The sequence below is a fragment of the Callorhinus ursinus genome, unplaced genomic scaffold (assembly GCF_003265705.2).
Source record: "Callorhinus ursinus isolate GAN/ISIS: 27379988/994484 unplaced genomic scaffold, GSC_fseal_2.0 scaffold4, whole genome shotgun sequence".
Lineage (NCBI taxonomy): Eukaryota > Metazoa > Chordata > Mammalia > Carnivora > Otariidae > Callorhinus > Callorhinus ursinus.
The window spans coordinates 58,580,237-58,601,319 of NW_027397066.1; the positions used below are offsets into that span (position 1 = coordinate 58,580,237).

Genomic DNA, 21,083 nt, shown 5'->3' on the forward strand with positions numbered 1-21,083 from the left:
CACTTACACCTGCCATCTTTTCTACCTCATCAACTGCCTTGAAAATGGACTTCTTTCTCCTTCCGTTCCTGAAACCGACATGAATGGCCCTAAACAAAATTCCATAGCAACACTGCCTAACTGAACATTTCATATAGCCAAGAGATAATAAAACATACCACCAAATTTGGGGAAGCCAGACAAAAAAGATTCTATATTTCTTTAGCTACCGGGTCAGACTTGTGAAAAGGAGGCATATATACAGGAGATTTTTAGAAAAAAATATTTCCTATAACTCATTCACTCATTCTTTTACTCACTGATTCACTAGGTCATTAAGGCTTTTATTCAGTTGATTTTTATCAAGCGCATCCTATGCACAAGACACAACATTAAGTACAGCGAAGTATACAAAGATGAATGTAACAGGTCCTCTACCATTAATAAGTATTAACATTATCTGGGATCGAATTTGACCTAATATGTAACTGGTAGTGAAATATTCGAGCCACCTAGAACAAGGATAAACAGTTTTATGACAAAAGTTTATATTCTCGTATTATGCAAAGATGCTTCCGAATAAATTTTTGTCTCAGAAATTGTATTGGTTATCTATTGCTATGTAACAAATTACCCTAAAATTTAGCAGCAACAAACATTTCTTATCTCATAGGTTTTCTGAGGATCGGGAATCCAGGAGTGGGTTAGCTGGGTTTTCTGGCTCAGGGTCTCTCATGAGGTTGTAGTCAAACGGTTAGACAGGGCTATGTCATCTGAAGGCTTGACTGGGGCCAGCACATGGGGCCAGGAGGCCTCGGTTGTTGCAGACTTTGGCAAAGGTCTCCGTTCCCATCATGCAGGCCTTTCTCCGGGCTGCTCCCAGCATGGTAGTTGGCTTCCCCAAGAGCCCGTGATCCAAGAGAGTGAGCAAGGAGGATGCCACAGTGCTATGTGACCTAGCCCCAGAATCACACACTGTCACTTCTGCTTTCCTCTATTCATTAGGATTGAATCCCTAAGTCCGGTCCATTTGCAAGGTGAGGAAGATTAGGTCCTATCTCTTGAAAGGAGGAATATCAAAGGCTTTATGAATATATTTTAAAACTACCACAGAAGTGAAGTCAATGTCTTACTAAATACTTTGATGTTTTTGCATCTAGTAGGACTCTGTGCTTACATGTACTTGCTACTTTTTGTTAGTAACCTTCTTTTTTAAAGATTTTATTTATTTATTTTAGAGAGAGAGAGAGCGTGAGCAGGGGGAGTAGTAGAGGAGGAGGGAGAAGGAAGGGGAAAGAACCTCAAGCAGACTCCACACTGAATGCAGAGCCCAATGTGGGGCTCCATCTCATGACTTTGCAATCATGACCTGAGTGGAAACCAAGAGTCAGACGCTTAACCGACTGAGCCACCCAGGCGCACCTGGTTGGTAACTTTCTAATCATAACTTTTCTATTCCAAATTTGAAAAGTAACACGTGTTGATTTAGAATATTTAATAAGCATGGAAAAATAAATGATTCACCCATAATTCTATAACCCAGATATAACCATATTTAATGTATTTTTGGTTTGTATGTAGTGTACACACACACACACACACACACACACACACACAAACATTTTATGGGTAAGAGACATTTTGAATATTTGTATGTATATTCTTAGATATGGAAGAAGAATTTTCTTCTATAATTAAAGTTTATTTGGAAACATAATTCTAATAGCTGCATACCATTCTTGGGGAAATGTTTTTCCCTTTAATCATTTTCTATTTTTGATCATTTAGGTTATTTTCTTCCTTTTACCACAATAGCAATATAATAAGTATCTTTGCATAATGTTTTGCATGCCTGATTATTTCAATATAAGATCCTATAAGTTGAATTATAGGATGAACTACCACATTGATTTCAAGAAAAGTTATATCCATTTGTATTTCTACCAGTAGCTGCAGTGGTTATCTCATTGTACTTTATTGAGTATTTAGTATCATTTCTTAATCTTTGCTAATAGACCAAAAGTATTTTATTGACTCTGGGCTCCAAATTCATTCACAGCTGTTGGTTCTGTGAAAAATGGATATGGACCCTTTAAATGTGCTTCCTTTGAGTTTTGCATGATGTCGCGCTTCGTCAGTAGAGGGCGCTGAAGAAACATTGTAGGAGGCAGTTTGGGCTTTCCTGACTCCCGGGGCGAACCGGCAAGGCTTCTGGGAGGTGGACTTTTTCCCTCCACTGCTTTGCCCAGTGTGCTTTCTCCAGGGCTAGTTGCCTGTGCAGCTTTCTTTCCCATTTGTGTCCCCAACCCCATCTCCAGCTTTTTATTTTGTTTGTGGTGGCATAGCCTGGAGCTGAGTGTTAGGTCTATGCCCTCGCACAAATCACTGCTCTCTGCTCCACCTCCTCAATTCAGTGCTTGCTCACAGAGAGACAGTCCTGCCCCCCTGCCCGGGGTGGCCATCTAGGAAACCACTTGCCCAGCTTCTGTCCCACACAGCTTCGGAGACGCTGCTGCCCAAATCATGCACAGAGTTGCACTGGGTTCCTGCAAAAGAAGCCCCTTTAGCTCCTAGTCCAGGCACACCTGCAGCAGTACCCGATTCTTTCTTTGGGCCTCCAAACTTCCCCGCAGACCTCCAGACACAGACATTATGTGATCCGGGCCTTGGGTCTGCGGAGAATCCCCAAGGCCCTCTGCACATGTGTCCACTTACCCCAGCTGCTCCACACCCCAAAAGGCTGTTCTCGTTTGTCCTATGACTGTGGTGCTGACAAGCAGCAAACTTCTCCACCATGGGCTGCAACCACAGCCTCCCTGGTGAATTCTGAATTCCTGATTCCAAACTTTCCCTTTTTGGGGTCCTTTTCCTCAGCCTTAGGGTACCCTTTAGAGCTCTCTTTCTTTCTATTCTCCTATCATCCCAGCTTAATTCTTTATATTAAACTTCTGCTTAGATTACTGTTTCTGTCTCCTTATTGGACACAGACTAATACAGTTGATGATCACCTAAATTAAGATACAAGTCCCCCCCCCCACACACACATGGTAGCTATTTGTATTTCCTCTCCTGTGATTTTACTTTTTATGTGGTTTCTTTTTTTTTTCTATCCACATCTTGGTATTTTTCTTACATATCTTGTAGACTTTCAATATAGTAATGATTAATCTGTCATTTATGGCAGGCACTTGACACTACTTAAAATTTTTTATAAGTATACTGAACTTTAACTACTTCATTTGCCCCATTTTGGCAAGATGAGATCATTTTCTTATTAACTGATAGCTGGAAGGATAATGAAGCAAGGCTCTGTTTTCCTCAAGAGAAGATTTCCTAGGACTTGAAGGTCATAGCCCACTTTTACTTTCATCTGGTTTAGGTTTCGGTTTTGGTGCCACTAAGAAGTAATACCTTTGTCTTAAAAAGGTGTCGCATTTTAATTTTGATAACTAATCTTCCAACTTGGGCTTATTACATACAACCCTTCTCCCTTAGTACATGTAATATACCCAAACAATTTAATACAATGCTTAGGAGGAATGCAAATGGACATAGTTTAGAGAATTGAACAGTGTTGCTTACAACTCCATTCTAACGTAGAGTTCATAAATAAAATCATAGATGATACTTGTGGGCATTCTCAGTGTTTGTTTGTTTTCAAATCGGTTTCAGCCGACTTTTAAGTACCTTGAGAGTTGTCTCGTGGACTGGGTTGTCTTGGAGAAAAAGAGCAGAACTCCAGATCCCTTGCCTACCTTCAGCTACAAGTTCTGCATTATCCGTTGTGTTCATTTGGCAACAAATGGTTACTGTGGGCCAAATCTTGTCCTAGCTGATTAAATATATTAAATCTCTGTGGCATACTTGTTTGGAAAATGAAGAAAACTACTTCAACTGACATTAAAAATGCTTAATAATACTTTTGAAAGTCATGAATAGAACAGAGTGGGGTATAAAAGGGCCCAGGTTGAGAAAATTGCAATTTACATCTCTTAACAGAGCCCATAAGCTTTTCCATCCCAAAGGACAGATAGCTCTAATGTTACAGATAGCCAAAAGCCACCAACCATATAGAGACAGTCCTGGATTTCGTAAAGATGCTAGAGTTTTCAGGGAGCTGCAAAACACCGTCCCCCTCCGATTCCTTGGTAGGGTGAGAATGTGCTTCTTTTTTATTTCAAGAGCCGGCAACTTCTACTTCTGAATCATTTCTGAGAATCAGTTGATGATGCTCTAGTTCTCTTGACAGTTTGAGCTAAAAGAAGCTTAAGTTACAGGACATATGAAGACACCATTTAGATTCGAGTTCACTGAGTGTTTTACTATTAAAGTATTTGGAATACACAGTATCCAAGCTTGTTTCAGTTACTGAAACTAAATTCAAGCCCCTTTCAGTGCAACTGTGAACCCTAGTTAACCTCATCACTTCAAAGGGAGACAAGCTTTTTCGACATTCAATTTCCTACAGATTCAAGTTCGTATATATTTGTATGCATGCAAGGGTCAAATGCATGCATTCATCAAATAGTAATATCCCTCTGATTCTGTTGAAGTGTTTTAGCAATTGCAGCTTGTGCTGCTAAACCGCTGTCTCCGTTTTTCCTACCCGTTTACTTTGAAGACATTTCAGTATAATTGCCTTTTCTGTACTGAATCTGAAAATGAGAAGGAGAAAAAGAGTTATTAAAAATTGAACACATTTTGTGCCCTGGGCCTATTAAAGGAATAGGCACCCAGCATGCATGCTCCTGACTTACTTGGTTATTGTTCTTTGGATCTCTCTCTTCTCTTCTTCATTTAATCTTTGAAGGATGGATTCCAGCAGAGAAAAATGAAAGTTAATGTACTGAGCCACCTGGAAAGGGAAAAAACAAAATGAAACCAAAAAGCAAGCAGATTCTGTGAGAGGTGCTGAGTCAGGAGAAAGCAAAGACAGATTCGGGGTGACAGGATCCATACATCACTGCTAATTTCTTCTGCATCTCTCTCCATGAGGAAAATGCGAGCGTTGTCTTTGGAAGGTCCCTGCAGGAGCCTATGCAGCAGGGGGACATCTGTCTTCTTTAGCCTTCTCTGCTCTGCAAAGGAAAACAAGAATCAACCATAGTCAGGGATCCATCCTAGAGAGAAAGATACGTTGTCCACTCATTTTCTTTCTTCAGCTCACGTTGGAAGAAGACCTAAAAACATACAACAGGAGGCACTTACTCAGATGAATAAATTAAAATTAAAACCTTTAAAAAAAAAAACTACAAATGGACTCCTATCTCTTGCTATCTCTTAAATTTGACTTGTATCTCGGGTAATTCAGCCTTGCCTTTGGTTCAGATGTTCAGACAAATTAGTTCTACTTATGCTTTTATCAAGCAACACACCCAAAAACTTCTTTATAATTTTTCATTCACTCAACAAATTTTTATTGATTCTTTCCTAGTTCAGTTACTGTATTTCCATCTTCCCAGTTGTTCAGGTCCAAAGCTTTGTAATTATCTTCAATGATTCCCTTGTTTCTCACCCCAATCCAATCCTTGGATCTTCCTTAAAAATATATTCATAGGGGCGCCTGGGTGGCTCAGTCAGTTAAGTGTCTGTTTTCGGCTCAGGTAATGGTTCTCGGGTCCTGGGATCAAGCCTGCGTTGGGCTCCCTACTCAGCCGGGAGTCTGCTTCTCCCTCTTCCTCTGCCCCTCCCCCTGCTTGTGTGCATGCTCTCTCTCTCTCTCTTTCTCTCTGTCAAACAAATAAAATCTAAGAAAAAAATATATTCATAATGTTTTTCACATCATGGGTATTTTTATTATTTCATTCATCTGAGGGCTTCATCCATTCAGCCATAATAATGAGATGAGAAAGAAAGTAACTTCCAATCTGGCATATTCCCAGAACTTCAAATTTCCAAAAGTTATAAATACTCCCACCCACCAAAGCACTTCCAGCTTTCTGTCAAAATAGTGTCACATCTGCAATTTCATTTTTATCAGAGTGAAACATGAACAAAACACAGTGCCCTTGCATTCATCTCCTTTTCTCCTTCCTCAAATATTTTTTGAGTTCCTACTATGTTTCAGGCATTGTTTTCTGTGCTGGGCACCTTATAAAACAAAGCAGAATAAAATCACTTCCTTCATGGACCTTACATTCTAGTGGAGGACAGAGAGGCTAAGGAAAGATAAACCAATAAAACACATCATGTATTAGTGATAAGTATTCAGGAGAAAAATAAAGCAAGGAAAGGGGTAGAAGAATGTGTATGTGTAAATAGGTGTGTACAGGGGACACATATGCGATTATGGATAGGGTGGCTGAGAAAGGGCTCACTGAAGATAGAACATTTGAATAAAGACTGAGGGAGATGAGGTATGGAATCATGGAACCATTTGGGGGAAGTGTGTCCCAAACAGAGTAAGTAAATAAGTCAGTCACCCTACAGGTCAGTGCATGCCTAATGCTATCAAAGAGCAGCAAGGGACCAGGGTGGCCAACATGAAGATGAAGGAAGGGTTATTCAAAGTTGAAGAGAACATGTAGTGGGACCAGCATAAAACTCTGGCTTTACTGTGGGAAGACAGACCACTGGAGGATTTGAGAAGTGATGTGATATTGTCTGACTTACATTGCTAAAAACAGTCTGTCTGCTATGTTGAAATAGACTGAAAGGGGAAAAGGGTAGACCAGTTAGTCCTTTCTACATTGTCATTTATGAAATCAATTACCTTGGGCTCTTAATAGTTTTAAGAATCAGAACTGTTCTCATCCCCTGGGTGGGATTGGAGAGGATCTAGAGCAAAATTAAAGTTAATATTATCCATTCTTGTTTCCACAGAGTCAGAGTTCATTGCTTTAATTCCTCTACATTTCTGAAGCGAGGGAGAAACCTGGTAATTTAGCTAATCTTATTCACCCACTAGAAGCCTCTTCTGACCTCTACATCTTATAGTAACTTGGTTTTGCATCCTCAGTTTGTTGCATTCTTAATATTACAGAGCAAGGTTTCTTGCTTCATGAATTTGCTTCTGGGATAATTATTAGAAATACATATTCCCAGACTGGGATTCTTGGATCTGGATGGCTTGGGAATCTGTATTTTTAATGAACTTCTCAGGTAATTCAGAAATGCACTAGAATTTGAAAAACACTGTTATAGATCATGGGCTTAGTGGAAAACGCACCTGTCTCTATTTTACAGATTAATACCTAAACAGGTGCTACAGGTTCCATTCTTTTCTCTGTTCCTGATCCCTAACAGGTGCTAGTTATGATTACCTTCTGGAGTTTATGTACGAGAATTTTTGACACCAAAAAAAAAAAAAAAACCATGTGATTTTTACAGATAAAATTTTAAAGAACTACATTTTTGTGGTGAAAATAGACATTTTTTTCTGATTATAAAAATAACTCCTGCTGTCAGGGAGGGAAGAGAGGGTGAGAGAGGTACAAATTTTCAGTTATTAGAAGAATAAGTTCTGAGGATCTAATGTCCAGCTTGGTGACTAGAGTTAATAATATGGTATTGTATGTTCGAAAGTTGCTGAGAGTAGATCTGAAGTATTCTCTCTCTCTCTCTCTCTCTCACACACACACACACACACACACACACACACACAAAGCTTTAACTACGTGATGTGACGGATGTGTTAATTATCTCAATCTTGGTAATCATCCCATAATGTAAAAGTATATCAAATAATCACATTATATACTTTAAGTGTACACAATTATATTTGTCAATTATCCCCAATTATCCCTCAATAAAGTTTCAAAAAACCCACACAAGCTATTATAAGTTGAAACTACGGAAACAAGTGTAAGACAGAAAGTAAAAAGCACCTGGAACCCCAGAACTCTGAGATCATCAGCCCTACCCTTCGTGTGGCCATCCCTTCGTATACATCTTTATGCGTGCACACAAACACACAACACAGAAAGGTGGTCGTGTGAAACTTGCTATTTGTACTGTAGCCATGTTTTTAAAAACGGTTTACTTTTTTTTTTTTTTGCTTCTGTGTTCCTCCTTTCTCTGTACTCTACTCTGCATCACCCTAACCCCCAGCTGGGTAATCGATGTTCACGATTTGATATTTATCATTTCATACCTTTCTCCCTGATCATATGATCTTATATACCACATATTGAAATGGGATTTGTAATTCTTTTACAAAAATGCGATCATATTATAGACATTTCTAGGCATGTTGAGTTTTTCACATAATTGATATTATGGAATTCCCTCCATTTAACTGGTATACATCTAACACACTCCATTTAATGGCTGCCTAACAACAACTTATTTAATCATTCTCCCATGACAGGTGACTTTGTCTTTAATTTTTTGTCATTATAAATAGCCTTGCACATAAATCTGTAGGTATTAGTCCTTTTATTTTTGTGGAGTAGATTCTCACCAGTGGGATTGCCAGGTTAAAGGATATGTATCCTGTAAATGTTAATAATGTTAGAATGAGTTCCAAAAAAGTAAAGACAGTCATATTTTCACGAGAGTTGCATGAAAATACTCTTTTACCCTTCACCACACAGACATAGGTAGAATCCTTCTGAAACATATTGCCAATCTGCTAAATGTGAGATAATATTGCATTGTGGGTTCTATTTTCATTGAATTGTCTTTTTGTTATAATTTTGCAGGAACTCTGATATTATAGGTATTAATCTTTTATCTGATAGTTTTCATAATCTATTTGTATCTTTTACATTTTTATAGCCTGCTTCTGCTTTTTATTTTATACCTTTTAGTTTTTTCCTAAACAAGGAGAATATGAATATATATGTACACACACTCTTAGAATTTTTAAAATTTATATTATATTTCTTATGCTTTAAGCTTTCAATTTATAAGGGCTTTAATCTTGTATATTTTTACTTTTATTTATTTTTTAAAAGATTTTGTTTAGTCATTTGAGACACAGAGATAGAGAGAGAGAGCATGAACAGTGGGAGAGGCAGAGGGAGAGGGAGAAGCAGACTCCCCGCTGAGTCAGGAGCCCGATGCGGGGCTCGATCCCAGGACCCTGGGATCATGACCTGAGCCGAAGGCAGACGCTTAACCATCCGAGCCACCCAGGCACCCCAAATCTTGTATATTTTTAAAGACCCAACTTTCATTTTCTTACAGTTGTCCTGGGATCAAAAATTATTATTTTATTCTGTTCAATTTCCACCTCAAACATTCTGACACTTAAACTATAACTGGAGATATTTCTACAATTTAACAATTTTAGGGTTTTCAAAAATTTCATTCAGTACTGCCTTAGCTTTTTCTCTAATCTCTCTTTCATCCTTGCTCTCAGCACCTCACATGTAGCCTCTTCCCAATGTCTTGCTGCTAACCTTCTGCTCCCGACCCCCGAGTTGTGCATATTTGCCTCTACTGAGGGAGAGAGAACACTCCTACAGTGTGGCAGGTACTGTGCTAAGAAAGTGGTAATGACAAGAGAAATGGTACGCATTGATGACTCCAGTGAGAGCTAGAATGAGAAGGGAAAGCCAAAAAGAGGTATAGGAATCAGGGACTTCAATGCATAACAATTCTTGGGAACTTTCACAGACAACCCTTTGCCCCACCCCGGGGCTCTGACTGACGTTCAGGTAATTAAATGTCTGGGAGCCAACAAGCAAACTCTTTTGTATTATAAGCTCTTCTAGGGTACCCTATTCTTGAGTCATCTTCCTCTGAGATTGTGAAATATAAATAACCCTCTAAAACACCCTCCCCTTTTTCTTCTTTCTCCTTTCCTTCCCTTTCTTCCACAGAATGTGGTTTAATGGCTCTTCTGCCTTCCCCACGGGCAGAAAACTACAGCATTCCGGAATCCTATAAAAAGAGTGATCAAGCTTACCTCCTGTTGCAAAAATAATGTAAAGTGCAAAATCTTGGGCACTGTTTTCAATCTGTCAATGGAAAAAAAATAAAACATGAATTCTTTCATATTTGATGGATTGGTCATTGTCAGATGTTTTCTAAGCTAACCAGATCCAGATTATCTACCTGTTTCCTCACTTTCATTTTGCACTTTTAGACATGAAAACTTCTCTACTCCTTAGGAATAATGTAATTTCTCAAGGCTCAATTATGAAAAGATATGATACATAAGAGGATCCTTCAGAACTGAACAACTTAATTTAGATTGACATGTTCATAGGTCTTTTTCCAAAGAGTGCATTTGTGTATCTACAGTTAAATTATATTCAAGAGAGTTATAGCTCAGTTTCATAATAAAGATCACCTTAAATTTTTGGAGAAGTTGCTCTATTACGTCTTCAGTCCTCATATTACTGTTTATTCTGACCTTAGTTTCTGATCCAAAGGTTGGAGTAAAAATCGATGTCTGGGAAGAAAACAAAGTTCTTAAAATTACATCATACTAACAAGAATCAATATGTTGAACGTGGCCTTCTTATGCGCAAAGAAAAAAATCTCCAATCACCAGTTTGAAAATTTTGTTCTTTTGTGCTTGCTTTCTTTGTTGTTGTTGGGATATTACGTATCCTTTTAAGCAGCTTTACATCGTTTCTAGAGTAAGTTAGGTAAAACATCATTTGAGGATGTTCGAAACATTTTCTTTTTTTTTTAAGATTTTATTTATTTATTTGACAGAGAGAGACACAGTGAGAGAGGAAACATAAGCAGGGAGAGTGGGAGAGGGAGAAGCAGGCTTCCCACCAAACAGGGACCATTCTTCCTGTGGTTCAAGATTTTAAAATAAATTAACTATGACTAAACACAAATAAAAAGTAATACAAATAGTGTTCCAAGACTCTAAAATGAGGTGGGTTCAGCAGACATGGAGCATCTGTATGAATTGAAATATGGATATAGAAATAATTTTTTGAAGTAGATATATGGAGGATGTCTGGAATAAACTCTTGCTAAGTTTGAGAAAATTCAATGTTTGTGCACATTGTGAGGCATTGATGAGTCACTCTGTGACACGTATGACCAGTGCTGATGAGTTCTATGGTGCCCTGGAGACCCATATGTTCATCTGGCACTGAGGGGAGGGTATATGTGATTTCATTTTGTTTATATGAAGAATATTTATGGAGTTTGGCAACAGCACTAGATTAGGATAGGACTTAGATCACAGTGTCTTCTAACTCCAACTTTGTCAAGCCACTTAACATTAAGGCCTAAACAGGCCTCTTTAGGATTTCATTTATAAAATAAGAGCATGGGACTAGATGATCTCCAAGAGCCCTTCCAAAGTGCCAACATACAATGAATTTGGAATCATGTTTTTCAGAGGGTTTGATTAGTTTTGTTGGCCAAAACACACAATAGAAGAAAATCATTTATTCTTATTGCAAGGATAGAAATATACCACAGGTCAGGTCAATAGTCTTAAGTTATGTACAAATACCATAATCTAAGCCTCTAATATGGGTGTTATTCATGTCCTGACAATATTGGTGTTCTCATGGGGTTGTGTGACATTAAAACACATCTTACAACTATATCAACTTAAACTCCTAGATGCCTCTCACGGCACATCCATTGATACAGTGCTTTGGGGCTTGGGACTTTGTTTTGTGGCATCTGTAGGACATATGTGTAGTTCCAGCTTGATCTCTTTCAACCAACGACAATAAAGCTAATGTAAATTGAGTTCTTCCTTTGTGCCACACACTGTGCCGAGCGCTTAGCTCACCTCATTCCATTTAGTCCCATCAACCTTGCAAAGTAGGAAGTAGTGAAGGAATGACAGCTAAGAGATGCAGGTATTTTTTAACTTTGCTCAGCAAGAATTGGAAATCAGGTTGTCAAGCTGCAGCACCCGAGCACTTAGCCACTCTACAGTGCTGCCAACTTAGGGCGAATGTCATTCTTAGCACAGCGGCGCAGGGGGGGGTGTCCCATCTGGAAGCTGCTCATTTGGAACAGGGGGTTTTCACAGGCTTCTTTAACACAAATCACCCCCACAAGATGATGACACAGCATAATTATGAGGCACAGAAACCGGGGCAATTGGTAGTTGCACATCTCTGGGGGACTGTCCATATTACTCTATGGCTAAGAGGAAATTCTGGAGCCAGAAAAGTGTCTAATTTGATCAAAGAATTCACAAGGGACGTTTCTCCCCACCAGCCTCCAAAGGCACACTATGGCTATGTTCCCAAGGGCAGAAGAAGGAATAAGGCAGAAAGCCCTCCAGGAGAAAAGCTTCAGATGAATGAGTTAATATTTTGTATTAAAGGGCTTAGAATGATACCTGGCACAGAGTAAGTGCTTTTTAAGTATTTATTAAATGAATGGATGAATAATTGCTGAAGTACCTGACATGAAAAATTTGAGTTCTAGGGAAAAAAATCATATATTTCCTACCTTCAGCAAAGTGAAATGTCTTACAAAAACGGTGGAAAGGAACACATAAATTTAACACATTAAGTGAAGAATCAGAATACAAATTATATCTAAAGTATAACTATGCTTGCATAAAAAAATATGTATATATGTACAAGGCCTGGAATGGAATGTGGTGAAATGAGAAATTTGATTTATTGGAATAACAGTTCTGCGGCTGGTTTTCTTTCTTTATTTAAATGTTAGTGTTCAAATGTACTTTGAACCAATCTCTCCTGTGGTACTTGCATTATTCAAATGCCATTGATTGATGTATGGGTTTCCTTGCCCGAGACCTGAGTTCCATGATGGCAAAGACATGGACTGAGTCATCTTGCTATTCCCAGTGCTTGGCGCAGAGCCGCTTCTGAGACAGGGTTCACCCATCACGTTGGTTAACACTTGGGGTCTGGACTCAGACACAGCTGGATTCAAGTTCAGAGCTGCTACTTAAAAAGAGTGTGCCCACCAGTCAGAATGGCTAAAATTAACAAGTCAGGAAACGACAGATGTTGGCGGGGATGTGGAGAAAGGGGAACCCTCCTACACTGTTGGTGGGAATGCAAGCTGGTGCTACCACTCTGGAAAACAGTATGGAGGTTCCTCAAACAGTTGAAAATAGAGCTACCATACAATCCAGCAATTGCACTACTGGGTATTTACTACAAAGATTCAAATGTAGGGATCCGAAGGGGCACGTGCACCCCAATGTTTATAGCAGCAATGTCCACAATAGCCAAACTGTGGAAAGAGCCAAGATGTCCATCGACAGATGAATGGATAAAGAAGATGTGGTATATATACACAACGGAATATTATGCAGCCATCAAAAGGAATGAGATCTTGTCATTTGCAATGACGTGGATGGAACTGGAGGGTGTTATGCTGAGTGAAATAAGTCAATCAGAGAAAGACATGTATCATATGACCTCACTGATAGGAGGAATTCTTAATCCCAGGAAACAAATTGAGGGTTGCTGGAGTGGTGGGCGGGTGGGAGGGATGCGGTGGCTTGGTGATAGACATTGGGGAGGGTATGTGCTATGGTGAGTGCTGTGAATTGTGTAAGACTATTGAATCACAGATCTGTACCTCTGAAACAAATAATGCAATATACGTTAAGAAAAAAAAAAGAAGAAGAAGATAGCAGGAGGGGAAGAATGAAGGGGGGAAATCGGAGGAGGAGACGAACCATGAGAGACGATGGACTCTGAAAAACAAACTGAGGGTTCTAGAGGGGAGGGGGGTGGGGGGATGGGTTAGCCTGGTGATGGGTACTAAAGAGGGCACATTCTGCGTGGAGCACTGGGTGTTATGCACAAACAATGAATCATGGAACACTACATCCGAAACAAATGATGTAATGTATGGTGATTAACATAACAATAAAAAAATAAAAAATAAATAAATAAAAGGAGTGTGCCCTAAGACAAATTACTTACCCTCTGTGACCCTCAATGAACGCATCTAAGGAAGGGAAAATAATGGTACCTATTTCATGGGATTGTTTTAGTGATTAATGAGATAATTCATCAAAATCCAATTTAAAACAGTTTAATACCTAACACATAGAGAGTACCCGATAAATATCAGATACACGACCACTAGTTTACAATGGCTATTTTTAATTGTAAGTCGAATTGCGTGATCTTGTTAGAAAAACAGACATTATTTTAAAGGACATGAATGGAATTATAACTCACTTCATGGTTATAGAAGTGCCCGTTAATAGAGGCCCTGTGCTTCTGTAACTTTTTTCCATCCATCATTGGAGGCTTCATCCTTTTTCTCACCAGGGTTGCTTCGCTCATGGTGCGATAGAGCAGTGGGGATTCTGGCTCCTCTTTTGCATAAGGTTTCAGAGTGCTACTGTGATAAGATAAATGACCTGGGAAGAATAAAGGTTATAAGGCCATATCATTTAGCCACCTACCTCTTTGGGTGGATTTGTATATGTATTTGATAAGAAAACATGTAGCTAAGCAGTGAACTATAATGTTTTCAAACAGTAGGAAACTGTTCCATTTTACCTTGGGATTTTAAAAAATTTCCTATTGTAATTAGCGTATCACCCAATAGGCATGAGATATTTCATCTTTCTCTAGCACTGGTGCTTAGATACCGATAGATTTATGGTAGCTTTGATGCCAAGAAACTGGGATTCCCCTGGGTTTAGATGGGTGTTTTCAAAGGGCTAACAGGAAGGACCCTTATATAAAAGATGCCAACAGCCATCAGACAAAGATAAGGGAATCTTGGAAGGAGCATCATGTTTGTTATTGAATGTGGGTTGTTATGGAGATGGCAGAAAGGACTGCATTGAGAAAGGCTTGGAAAAAATAAATAAACATTGGAAGCTGTTGGTTGATTCATGAAAATGATGTCAGCAGGATACCCTTTTCCGTCTGAAGTCAGCTTGGTAATAGGACTACCCCAGAAACGTGAACTCTGCCCCCAGCCTCAGTCATCCTCTCCTTTCTCCTTGGATCTCCATGTATTATATGAAAACCAAATCTATGTAAGATACATGATGTCAGGCCTGACACTTAGCAGAGTCTCAGTAAGTGACAGTTACTAATATTACTACCATCACATCATCATTATGGCTCCCGAGGTCACATGTCATAGGAGCTGCGCTTTACCATTGGTTTGTCAAGTTCGATATGAACTTCTCTGATGTTCAGGTTGATTTCTCTTTTTAAAATCAATGCTTGAAATTACTCTATCAAATATAGTGATTCCAGTATATCTGCCTCTTTCTGGGAAGTGGTGTTATGTGACTATCTATTAACTAAAACATTCAACTTCTAAAAAGATGTAGAATCCAATCTGAGGGGATTGGTCCAACATAAAAAGCTACTGAGTATAATAAATGATCCTAATCCTTGGGGAAAATATTAAAGAATTTTATGTATACAAATTTATTCAAACCATTAGCTTTCCCTAATCTAGTAAATTTAAGTGATTTGATGTAATTTTAAAAATGGTTTTTTAAATAGTAAAGTAAGGTTCTTAAACATCATATGAGCACTGTAGTGACTTAAATTAGTATGATCCTAAGAGATTTTTTTTTTTTTTATTAAATAGTGGTGTGTAAAATGTTAAATCTCAGAGAAACATTTAGGATTCATGCTTTACATTAAAAAAGAAGTCTCTCCATCAGGAAGAATGTGATACTTACCTTCTTGGGAATTTGTTGCTTCAGACGCTGGAATCTGGGTCCTGTCCAGATCACCAATATGGTAAAGATCATCAAACTCTCCCCAGCGTGTCATTCCCCTGAAAAGTAATACATCTTGTAAATGACATCAATTTTATTCATGATGGTTTTCAGACTTATAGTATTAATATAGTACTGAGGGCCTTCATAGGTAGGCATATCCTAAATTATGACAATTTTATGATATTATTAAAATTATATTTATACCAGAATGGTCAGTATGTGTTCTTCCATACTGATTTTAGGCAAATCTGATATAATAATTCAGTTATACCCTGAAAGGCAAGGTTGTATAGATTCTATAAAATGTGTATTCAAATGGAATTAGTAGAAATCAACATAATCCATTGTTCCACAGATATCTCACAATGCTCTTGGGAGAGTTTAGATATAAAAATGTTCTTTCTGCCAACATGCTTTGAGTTCCTATTGTATTCAGAGGCTTTTTAGGTAGAGTGGCTCTCAGTGAGATGTGGTGCCCACTTTTAAGGCTCTTTACTACTATGAATGCAATTAACAAAGGAGGAAAGTGTATGAGAAGCTTCTTTTCTAAAACATTATGATTTATATATAGGACACTAACAATTTTCTTTCTTCTTTTTTTTTTTTAAGATTTTTATTTATTTGTTTGACAGAGAGAGAGAATGAGAGCAGAAACACAAGCAGAGGGAGTGAGAGAGGGAGTAGCAAGCTTCCCATCGAGCGGGGAGCCTGAGGTGGGGCTCGATCCCAGGACCTTGGGATCATGACCTGAGCTGAAGGCAGACGCTTAACAACTGAGCCACCCAGGTGCCTCGGACACTAACAATTTTCAATGCATTCTAGTGATTAGAATACATAAGACTGGGCAACTACTTATTTTTACCAGCAGGGCCAAGAGTCACCTTTATTTATCTGGTCTTAGTCAAGTTACTTATTTTCTCTGTGCCTTTGTGTCCTTACCTATAAAATGGGGATGATAATAGTAGGAGGTAGGACAGGGCTGCTGAGAAGATTAAATGAGGTAATGTGTAAGATTATTCACACATAGTAAGCATGCAGTATGTGTTAAAAATTACCAAATTCCTCCTCATCTTCATGATCATCCTCATCACCCGTACCCATTTCATGGTAGGCCAGGAACCATTAGGGATCTAAGATATCCCTGGGTCTCTCTAGGTTAATGGATACTATCACTGCCGGGACTGGTCTTATTCTTACTAAAAATCTCTTCCATAATGTCTGTTTTCCTTATGACCAAAACCCATAAGTGGGGCACATACTCTTCCCAAATGTGGCATTTGTAGCACTAATTCTATCCAAATGTCACTGGTGGCAACACTAACGAAAAATTCTTATTCAGACTAGTGATGGTGAACATGACAAACATGATTTTCTCCCTTGATCCTTGAATCCTTTTGATTTTTCTTATAACTTTTATATCATTTGAGCCTTATACTAGTCTTATGATATAAATAAGGTAATCCTAATGTATTTGTTAGTTAATTTTTCCATAAGCTCTACTATCCAGAAGATAGCCAGTTAAATGTCAGAAAAGCCCAAGAACTATGGGTAATAACGAACTCAAAGGAGACCTATTCAGGTCCTGACTCAAAATCAAGTTTTTTTTTTTTTTTTAAGATTTTATTTACCCATTTGACAGAGAGAGAGAGAGAGAGACAGCGAGAGCAGGAACACAAGCAGGGGGAGTGGGAGAGGGAGAAGCAGGTTTCCCGCCGAGCAGGGAGCCCGATGTGGGGCTCGATCCCAGGACCCCGGGATCATGACCTGAGCTGAAGGCAGAGGCTTAACGACTGAGCCATCCAGGCGCCCCAGAATCAAGTTATTCTTAAGCTAGATAAAATTACCCATCTTCCCCAATCTATAAGAGATTAATTATCACAAGGAGGCAGATGTTACTATCATAGAAAGAGTGTTAGCAATGGGGAAGGCTCAATACCAATGAAAAGCGGAAACTAAAATGGGAAGGCAACCTGAAACTACTTCATATGGGGGAAGATGAGAATGCCCGAGAGCGCCACGCCAGTGGTATTCCAAAAATCCTTGGTAACGTTGGCCGACTTGACGCTTGTCCTCACTTCCTTACAGTTTAGTGGTGTCACACAAATACAGGGGGGCAAACATGGCTCAGTACATGAGTGTTTGGCCCTTTGTCCTCACTACCCATCTTAGTAGAAAGCATCAGGGTTTTTGTTTGTTTTAAAGATTTTATTTATTTATTTGACACACACACAGGGAGAGAGAGAGAGAGAAAGAAACAGAGCATGAGCAGGGGGAGGAGGCAGAGGGAGAGGGAGAAGCAGTCTCCGCTGCGCTGAGCAGGGAGTCCAATGCAAGACTTCAGATTCGACTCAAGAATTCGACTCCCAGAACCCTGGGATCATGACATGAACAGAAGGCAGACACTTAACTGACTTGAGCCACCCAGGTGCCCCACTTCTGAAAGCACCAGTATTGAGCTCTGGATCGTGTAACTCGAAGAGTCATCCACATACAGTTGTTGCACATGACTACACTTGAGGGCAGTTAACCAGAGTTGTTCAAAGAAAGCTGGATGGAACTTTATGCAATATCACATAGTGTAACTTGCCCAAGCACAGGACTGTTGGCACTGCTCTGACCATGCTTCAGGATGTGTACTGTGATAAATTTAAACTGTGGGGAAGTTTTCTGATGAGTTGCAAAATAAAAAGGAGGTAGTAATTTGATAGACAAAGGGAATGTGGTCATTTTTCTACCTGTGTTGTAAAAAAAAAAAACAAAAACACACACACTATTAAGGTTATTCAAATGTACGCCTGTCCGGCTTCTGTTCTTTATGTCATTCTGTCATGATTTGTACAAAATGTGCCAAAGTTGATTTCACAAAGATTAAAAAAAAAAAAACAAAAACAGAACTGGAAACTGGTGCAAGCAAAAGTAACCTCAGTAAGGCTGGGGGTTTTTTGAAAAAAACATTTTGAAAGATTTTCGAAACAAAATACTTGGACCAGATAGGAAAGATCAAAGTACTGCCCACAGGATTGTTTCCATAAAGGATCACAAGTGGTCACAGTTCAAACAAACTGATTTATATTTAAGCTTCCACCACTCCCTTTAAGCTGACTCAGGGTGACTCATTTCAAAGATAATTAAAACAAATTAGCATGACAAACTGATGATGCTCCTAATGGCTGAACCAAAAGACCAGACTGCAGCCCTTCCTGCCACTGAGTACACAACTTCCCCGTCTTTCACTCCATGTCCACCCACTGCAGATCCCGCATCTGGGACCCTGTGGGAGCAGAGGGAGAAGTTCTGCACACAGGCACCCAGGACGAAGAAGGGGACTTGAGAAGTGAGAGTGAGGGAATCGTCCCTTTCTTCATATGATTTCCTTCCATGCTCAGAATTTAAGCAAATGCCCCCTTACGGGTGGCAGCCAGAGTGACTGTGTCTAGGATTGGATTGAAACAAAGAATAGGAGGTCAGGTGGCCAGGTGCCCCGCTAGGGAACCAGAGGCCAAGGAATAGCCATTCCAAATCATGCTGCCCCTTCCTGCTGAGTGTTGAGCTGATTCCCATGAAAGAGTCTTGGCTGACTGACCACAACTGAATCTAATCTTGCCCTTGAGTGTGAGAGGGATAGCATCTCTTTCTGATCACTCTTAACCTCCAGAAGGATCTGATACCCTTCACTTCGAATGTTCTAGTAAGTTTCATTACCGTGGTAAAGGGCAAGCTAAGTTCTCTAGGGAATTCTTTTGTCAACTTGAAACTAAATATCGTTCCTGTTTAGTTCACAGCAATGTTCTTTCTGATAAACACTGAAAAATGCTGTTGGTGTCGATGGAAGGCACATCATGAGAATATTAATTTTTAACTTACCACCGTGTATGGAGAGGCATCAACATTACTTTGTCCACCTGGTCTCTTGAAACTTGTGCCCAAATTGAGGATTTTTCGGAACAAGTGTTTTGAATGTTAATTTGCAAATTTAAAAATACCTTGGGGTAGCTATTTAAAAAAAGGCTTCATGTGATAACACAAGTACCTCACTGAATCTCCTTGACATCTTCCCTTAATGTTCCATACTTATTAAGTTTTCATGACTCAAATAATGAAAATGCATCAAAAGCAGCTGGCTGGTCAGAGAACTTTGCAATGAGTTTTTAGGTAACATGAATGATGATAGCTAATTTTGCCAAATTCATATCTTGCATGGTTATCTCAAAGCAGAGCCCAGGGGTAATTTCTCCTTTTACAGCATGCTCCTAGTCACTTAGAATCTTCAGCCCCATCAGTCATCTGGCCTCTGACAGTGAGGGATGTGGGGCTTCATCAGGCTGCCCAAGTCTGTGGTCTCCCTTCTGCTCTTCCACAGACACTGGACCCTTCGCCCATCGGCAACCATTAGCCTGGATGGGAGACTAGTCAGAAGCGGTAGATGGAGACAGTTTTCACACAGAGCAGAGGTTAATTTCACTACGGGGCTTGTGGGCTCTATTCAAGACTCTATTTTGAGTCTCTTCTTTGTGCCAGGCACACTGCGGAGCACCAGGATAACAGATGAATAAGGCATGCTCCATACTCTGAAAAAGCTCGCAGGCCAGAGGGGGAGGTAGGTGCATAAAAATGCAATTAAGGGTGTATTTTGAAAGTGACCTAGGAAAAACTGTCAGTGCACCTCGTACAGAAGAAAGGGTCAGAAAATGCTTTCTGCGGAATGTGTTACCTTGTTCCCTGACCAGAATCTGAAAAGACTGAGAGAAGGGAGTCGGGCAAATGGATGCTGAAAAGCAGGGAGGAAGGAAAGTAAGAAGCTGCACGGTATGTATAGAGAATTACATTTTGTAATTCTCCAGAGCTGCTGGAGCATCATGTCTGAGCAAATTGGCCAGGTGCAAATCATGGTGGGGCATCAGTGGTTTTTCCAAAGCAAAAGTGGGGCTTCCCTCAAGGTGATACTTGGGTTCTCCCCGCTTATGGTGGAAGATCAGATTGAGGAAAAGGTCCTGGCTCTCTCTGCATCCTCTCTTCCTAAAACTCCAGCCCATCCGGTTATAGATGTTATAGATGGCAGGATGGGTAAGGAGAAGGCTTGGTACCTCTACATATACACAATAGGGAGATGAGCTGGAAAGGTGAGGATTAAAAAGGAGGGAAAGTAGGGAATTAGGAAGAGAAAAGAAAAAAATACGTATGATTTCTTCTGGGAATGTTTATTTTTCTAAAAATTGCAAAGGAGAATGAAAAAATTCAGCCCAACTTTTGTATTCAGGGTACAGTTGCATCAACCCACACAGAGGACGGTCTTGTGCAGTTACTGAGCTTCAAGGGCACTTTGTCGTGCCCTGTTGAACAGGATCAGGACAATCAGGCGGTCCATAATTAAAGCTCCTTTCCAGAAAGCAGGAAGAGCCCTCTGTTCCAAGGAGAGGAGAAATTTTATCCCCCCTTTCCGTGACCACGCCAGGCCTAATGGAATCTTGCCTTTATATATATATATATATTTTTTTTAAAGATATTTACTTCTCTGACAGAGAGAGAG

General features: G+C 39.6%; 2 protein-coding genes across 4 annotated transcripts in view; one reads left to right on the plus strand and one right to left on the minus strand.

Moving 5' to 3' along the window:
- Positions 1-9,799, plus strand: part of LOC112835512 (alpha-fetoprotein-like) — a 58,689-nt gene extending 48,890 nt beyond the window's left edge. Inside the window, exon 14 of the mRNA XM_073891783.1 lies at positions 9,747-9,799. Coding sequence (XP_073747884.1) covers positions 9,747-9,758 — 12 coding nt within the window. The 3' untranslated portion in view covers positions 9,759-9,799. The remainder of the gene's footprint in view (positions 1-9,746) is intronic.
- Positions 316-21,083, minus strand: part of RASSF6 (Ras association domain family member 6) — a 38,724-nt gene continuing 17,956 nt past the window's right edge. Inside the window, exons 4-11 of one of the 3 annotated variants that reach the window (XR_012377940.1) lie at positions 15,515-15,612; positions 14,037-14,221; positions 10,220-10,321; positions 9,833-9,884; positions 4,939-5,057; positions 4,737-4,834; positions 4,047-4,634; positions 316-2,525 (exon numbers count right to left, since the gene is read on the minus strand). Coding sequence is in view for 2 of the 3 variants with exons in the window: in XM_073891784.1 (XP_073747885.1) it covers positions 4,559-4,634; positions 4,737-4,834; positions 4,939-5,057; positions 9,833-9,884; positions 10,220-10,321; positions 14,037-14,221; positions 15,515-15,612 (730 nt within the window). In the remaining variant the exon portion in view is untranslated. Of the gene's footprint in view, positions 2,526-2,998; positions 4,635-4,736; positions 4,835-4,938; positions 5,058-9,832; positions 9,885-10,219; positions 10,322-14,036; positions 14,222-15,514; positions 15,613-21,083 lie in introns of those variants that run through there. The other 2 variants (XM_073891784.1, XM_025887618.2) reach the window with 2 other exon arrangements.